The sequence below is a fragment of the Arvicanthis niloticus genome, chromosome X (assembly GCF_011762505.2).
Source record: "Arvicanthis niloticus isolate mArvNil1 chromosome X, mArvNil1.pat.X, whole genome shotgun sequence".
In the NCBI taxonomy this organism is placed as follows: domain Eukaryota; kingdom Metazoa; phylum Chordata; class Mammalia; order Rodentia; family Muridae; genus Arvicanthis; species Arvicanthis niloticus.
The window spans coordinates 19,075,817-19,081,726 of NC_047679.1; the positions used below are offsets into that span (position 1 = coordinate 19,075,817).

At 41.2% G+C, this 5,910-nt stretch overlaps 1 protein-coding gene across 1 annotated transcript; it reads left to right on the top strand.

Moving 5' to 3' along the window:
• The first annotated feature begins 1,985 nt into the window (after positions 1-1,985).
• On the top strand, positions 1,986-2,928 carry LOC117694170 (uncharacterized). The gene is made up of 2 exons (XM_034484999.2): positions 1,986-2,109; positions 2,266-2,928. Exons 1-2 carry the CDS (start codon positions 2,002-2,004, stop codon positions 2,851-2,853), a joined length of 696 nt encoding a protein of 231 aa, XP_034340890.1. The 5' UTR covers positions 1,986-2,001; the 3' UTR covers positions 2,854-2,928.
• The last annotated feature ends 2,982 nt before the right edge of the window (positions 2,929-5,910 follow it).

Consider the following 5,910-nt stretch of genomic DNA (forward strand, 5'->3'; position numbering starts at 1 on the left):
GATTCCCTCAGTTTGTTTTGTTTATTGTTTTTATTTCTACACTCAGGTCTTGTACTGTTTTATTTATATATTTCCTTCACCTATTTAATTGTATTTTCCTGTGTATCTTTAACAAATTTTTTTGTTTCTTCTTTAAATACCTCAGCCTGTTTGATTGTATTTTCCTATGTTTCTTTAAGGGATTTATTCATTTACTCTTTAAAGGCTTCTATCATCGTTATAAGATTGGATTTAAGGTCATGTTCCCGTGCTTCAGTTGTGTTAGGGTATCTTGAAGTAGTAGGGTAGCTGTGTTCTGAAGGGGTCATAGTTCCCTGGATTTTGTGGATTTTTGTTTTCTCAAGGGCCTTAAGCCATCTGGATGGCATTGTTCTCTGAATGTTCCTGTTGCAGTAATGGATAGGGAGGCAAGTAACCATCTATGGTTCTTGTGTGGCAGAACCATACAGGGGTATCCTTGTGCTGTATGGTTCTAGATATGTAGGTCTATATAATTGAGGATCCCCAGGTCTGTATGGTTCAGCAACCATAGGTTTGATGAAGGTAGGCCAAGAATTGGTGGGAGAATGGAGGTTTGCTTGAGCTAGCAGGCTGTTCAGAACAGCTTGGCATGTCCCAGAAGACTCAATAAGCAGGGACAATGGAAGCTAACCTATATGGTTCAGATTACAAAGGTCTGATGAAGTTGAGCAGAGAGGTGGTTATAAAGAACAAAGGTCCCTCTGGAATATCAGACTGTTCATTGCAGCTTGTCTTGGCTCAGAGGGGTCAGACAGAAAGAAAGGGGGTCTGGGGAAGAGAAGCTCACCTATATGGTTCAGGATTCTCAGTTCTGATGAGGATGGAAGGATAGGTGGATATGGGGTGGAGAATGAAGGTCCTATAAAATAGCAAGCTGCTCGGGGCAGTTCTGCTTTCTCTAGAGCACTCAGCAACTAGAGAAGATGGGTGGGGGAAGGCAAGTAACCTCTATGGGTCTGGATTCACTGGTCTGATGGAGGTAGGAGGAGGAGAGGTAGCAGGAAAATGGGTGACTATATTTTAAAGCTCTCTTTCCAATTTGAGTTTGGATAGTTAATACTATCCAAATAGTGGGTACTATCCAAATGCAGAGTGGAGAAGTATTTAACATGTTTAAATGCTGATTTGCAGTCAGATTTGGAGTCTACCCCTCCTTCCTTGAATCTACAAAACTTGAATCAACAAAATCTTAAAATCAAACACGGCTTTTGGCTCTTTTTGCTTTCTCAACAGTTGAATATATAGTGAACAACATTCTCAACTTCCTTGACCTCTAATAAGATGTCTCTTCAGATATCTGTTTTGTAGAATGACAAACAAAACCACCCTTCCAACAACCTCTCCTTTTATTTCTTCTGATTTACTATGGGGGATTGTTTCGCGGTGTGCACATTTAATAGATGAGACGATGTGTTTCATGGAAATCGGACCTTTTTGTTTTTTGGTGTTTTGTAGGTATTAACCTGCCCACTGATTCTTATATATTGTATGATCAGTTTTGGAAATATTTTAAAATATGCAATTACTAGCTAATGGATAAGAAACAGACAAATCAAAATGATCCATTGAGTAGGGGTGAAATGGAGAATGGTTTGGAAAAACAAGGTTTCTGCCACATCTCCCACCATAATTAGAATTGTCTACATGAAAGCATGATATTTTGGGAACTATCTGTCGAAAAAGGCTCAATAAGAGCTGCCTGTATCCAAACTCTTTCTTATACCACCATGCACCCCTCCCTCGAGGTATCAAGATGGTTTCTTCTGGTTTCTTAGGTACATCTTGGTATTTCTAGTAGCCCACCTCTCCACCCTGCATCCAGATAGGTGAGAGGCAGGGCTTTGTGAACTCACACTGGTTCTTATTGGCTGGGAGCTGTACTGACCAATCAGGGTGAAGGGCGTGGCCCTCCATTGTTCTCACGGGGTAGATCAGTAGGGTGCTCAGAGCTCTGGGTCAGACCTCTGTTAGACTTTCTTCATGGAGGGTGAGGAGGAAGAGTGTGTTGAACCTAGCACTTCTATGAACTACAGAACAACTAATGCTGAGGTTTCACACTGTAGTGGACAATGCCCCAACTGTGGAAAGGTGAGAGGACTACAGCTAAGTACTTTCTCTTCTTTTCTTGAACAAGTTCCCTTCCCTAGGATGCCTCCTCAACCTACAGCTTTCCCTCTTAATGTCCCCTTCACATGCTTGTCCTTTCTCTTAGCAGTGACCTTCTGTCCTCTGCTGTGCTTGTAGGTTCGAAAGGTTTCCCAGAGGTCCCATCGTTCCCCACATCGCTGCCATAGGAGGTCCCAGACAAGTATCTCCACCAGGAAGAATCTGAAAATTTGGATGAGAATCATGCCCAAATCTTCGGCTCACCAGTATAATATGATTGAACTTGTGATTAGTAACAAGCCAGAGCCAGAGGAGAATATGGCTGCTACCACCGAAGGCTCTACTATTGACCTGGTGAGCCCTGAATCGGTGAGCCCTGAATCGGTGAGCCCCGAAGCAATGAGCCCCGAAGCGATGAGCCCCGAATCGGTGAGCCCCAAATCGGTGAGCCCCGAAGTGGTGAGCCCCGAAGCGGTGAGCCCTGAAGCGATGAGCCCTGAAGCAATGAGCCCCGAAGCGGTGAGCCCGGAAGTGGTGAGCCCTGAATCAGTGAGCCCCGAAGCAATGAGCCCCGAAGCAATGAGCCCCGAAGCAATGAGCCCTGAAGCAGTGAGCCCCGAAGCAGTGAGCCCCGAAGCAGTGAGCCCCGAAGCGGAGAGCCCCGAAGCAGTGAGCCCCGAAGCTAACCAAAATCAAAAGCCCCCTGATTCACAGGAATCATCCTGAATCATGTCTGGCTCCAGATATTAAAGGGATGTACCACAAAGTCTTCGTGGTACAAATAATAAAAGTACTCATATGAACCGATGTGTTGTCCTGTGGGTCTGTGGTGGGCTCTTGGGAGGAAGGGTGGATAGATAATAAGAGAGGAAAACTGGTTTCTACAGGTTTGGGAGCCTGACATCATGCCTACCTGTATGTAGGCTGATGCTGAAGGATCAGCACTGTTGGCACCAACTCAGAAGATGAACTTGGTCCTCGTACTTTTGCTTTATTTCATGGGGCAGGGTGTAGGGGTAGATAGGGTTGGTGATTCCATGTGTATTTGGCAAAGGCAGAGGTTAGGGGAGTGGTTTCTGGGTTCAGGTAAGAGAACCTACATGGTTTGAAGTGTGTGGATGGCAGTACCCAGACGCATCCTTGAACTCACTGGACCCCTACTGTTGCTGTAAATCTCTAATCCAAATAGGACCAGTCAATGAAAACACAACTCAGCAATTATGAATATATTCTGTAAGCCTAGATTGGGCAGATACACCACCTCACTACTCTTCCCCAGCTATGAGACCCTTATAACTTGACTGCTTCCCAGTCGTCCTCTACTTTGTCGTCTTCCTCCTCCATTGTCTTCCTCTGGTCGTCCTCCAGTCGTCCTCCCCCTGCTCTCTTCCCACCAACCTTTATATGTCCACCTCTCCTTCCTCTGCCAAATCACTGGCTCCAGCCTTTATTTTACAAATTAAGATGGGCAGATGGTTCACTAGAATTCACCTGTGTAATGACTCACACCTCCCCTGCAGCCCTTCACAGGAAAGGGGAATTAGTATCAAAATACAAGGCTGGGGCTATCCACAACACCCTACCTCCTCCCACATTGTGACACCATTCACTTAAAGGCTTCAGTGTAGTCCACGGTATCAGTCTACTAAAAGATTCTAGTAGTAACCAGGGGATTTGAAATCACTACTCTAGTACTGTTTAATGTGGTTCAGTAATGTTTTTGAAGTTGAACATGTTCTGGAAGGATGTAGTCTGCCTTTAGTCTTGGCTACAAGCAGTAAACATTGTCCTTCAGGCATTTTATAATTGTATATCTTCCCTACTATGTTATTATTTATTTTAGTTTTCCATAATTTTTTCTCCTTGTATACAATATAATTCTGAAGTAGGTTCTGTTCTTTCACACATATGTCAGTACTCAAATGTGTGTTTTTAAGTTATCAATGATAGTACAAGTAGTTAGACAAATGAGGAATCAAAATAGAGAATAATTACATTCAATTAGTAATATCATCAGGAATGAAACAGGGCTGTCCACTATCTCTAATTCTTTTCAAGATAGTGCTGAATACATTTGCCAGAACAATAAAGACTAAAAGTAATGCAAATAGAAAAAAAAGTCAAATTATCCCTCTGCAGAGCATATGATATTATGTATAAAAGATCGAATCCTACAAGAAAATGTCTTAAAATGATCAACACTTTCACCAAAGTGGCAGGTTAAAAAAAGTCACAGACATTAGTAGTCTTTATATACATCAATACAAACTAGCTGAGATCATAAAAATAACCTCTCATTTACAATAGCTTCAGAAAAACAATCCTAATGGAGGAGGTAAGTGATCTTTACAATGAAAACTTTAAATCTCTGAAGAGATTGAGAGAGACAGTAGATTAAAAGGCATGCCACGCTTGTGGATTGATAGAATTAATATTATGATAATGAGTATTATACCAAAACTAATCTATAGAGTTGACTCAACCTCCATAAAAATTCCCAAAACATTCACAGAAGTAGAAAATAATAGACCCTGGATAACCAAGGCAATCCTGAGCTAAGAGACCACTGATGGAGTGATTACCATTCTATATTTCAAACCATGTAACAAGTAACAAAACAGTCTTATATGAGCAAAAACACTGAGCTCTAGAGAGAGTACAGGTGTTACAGAAAACAGGAAAAAAATGGGCAGAGAATTTGAACTGGGAAGTGGGGAGGGCAATATGGAGAGAAAGGAATGGAGGAGATATTAAACAAGGCTAACAAAAAAAGTGTATATGTGTATATATGATGTAGTATATGTATATGTATGTGTATGTATATGAGATATATATGTATATATATGTATATATATCTCATATACATACACATACATATACTACATCATATATATATACACATATACACACATACATACACACTCACACACACACACATATATATATATATATATATATATATATATATACACATATATAGTGAAGCCATTTGGGGTTATAATGCTCCTTGAAGAGTTATAGATTAAGAAGATCCCAAGTATGTGATAAACCATCCCCTCAAGATCAAAGTTGTTGAAGGGTCTCCTAAAATAATATTTGGCTGCCTCCCAGAATGTGAAGATCAGATCCTATTTCTGAAGATACTATACACAGGTCTTACAGAAAGTGAATTGTAAATGACCTGTTAGCATCCTCCCTGAGCACTGGCTCGCCAAGCACCTGAAAGTGTTGTCAAGAGCCTAAGGTAGGAGAATCTTGGAAAGCTGTCAAGAAAAAAAACCAATCATCAATCAAAGCAAGCTATGAAATCTATGAAGCAATGGCAAGCATAGCAAAATATACCCAAGGATTCAATAGTGACACTTATATCTTCGAGGTAACCAGCAGGGATCTAATGGGCTACCTAGTAAAAGGGAATTCATGCATGGTACTGTACACTAGCTAATTACCAGTGTTTGGTAAGATCTTGGACCACAGAATAGAACCTCCTACTGCCAATTTCCTATGCTAGTATAGTTTCTAGATACATTCTAAATATTTATTCTTATATCCACAGATAAATGTAGCCCTTACTCCTCATTAAAGAAGCTTCTCTTTGTAGCAGACAGAGATTGTTACAGAAAGCCACAACTGATAAAATCCAGAGATCAACTTGGCTGCAGGGTGCCTAGACCCAAATAATACACCCTACAATACAACCCTTACCTTTAAAGCTCTGGGAACATTGCAAAAGGGGGCCAAAAATATTTTAAGAGCCAGAGAACTAGGATGCCTCTTCCAATA

Excerpts from the sequence above, each read along its gene's own strand:
- LOC117694170 (XM_034484999.2), top strand. The coding sequence starts at position 2,002 with ATGGAGGGTGAGGAGGAAGAGTGTGTTGAACCTAGCACTTCTATGAAC. Across the intron at positions 2,110-2,265 it reads AATGCCCCAACTGTGGAAAG|GTTCGAAAGGTTTCCCAGAG; the intron begins GTGAGAGGACTA and ends CTGTGCTTGTAG.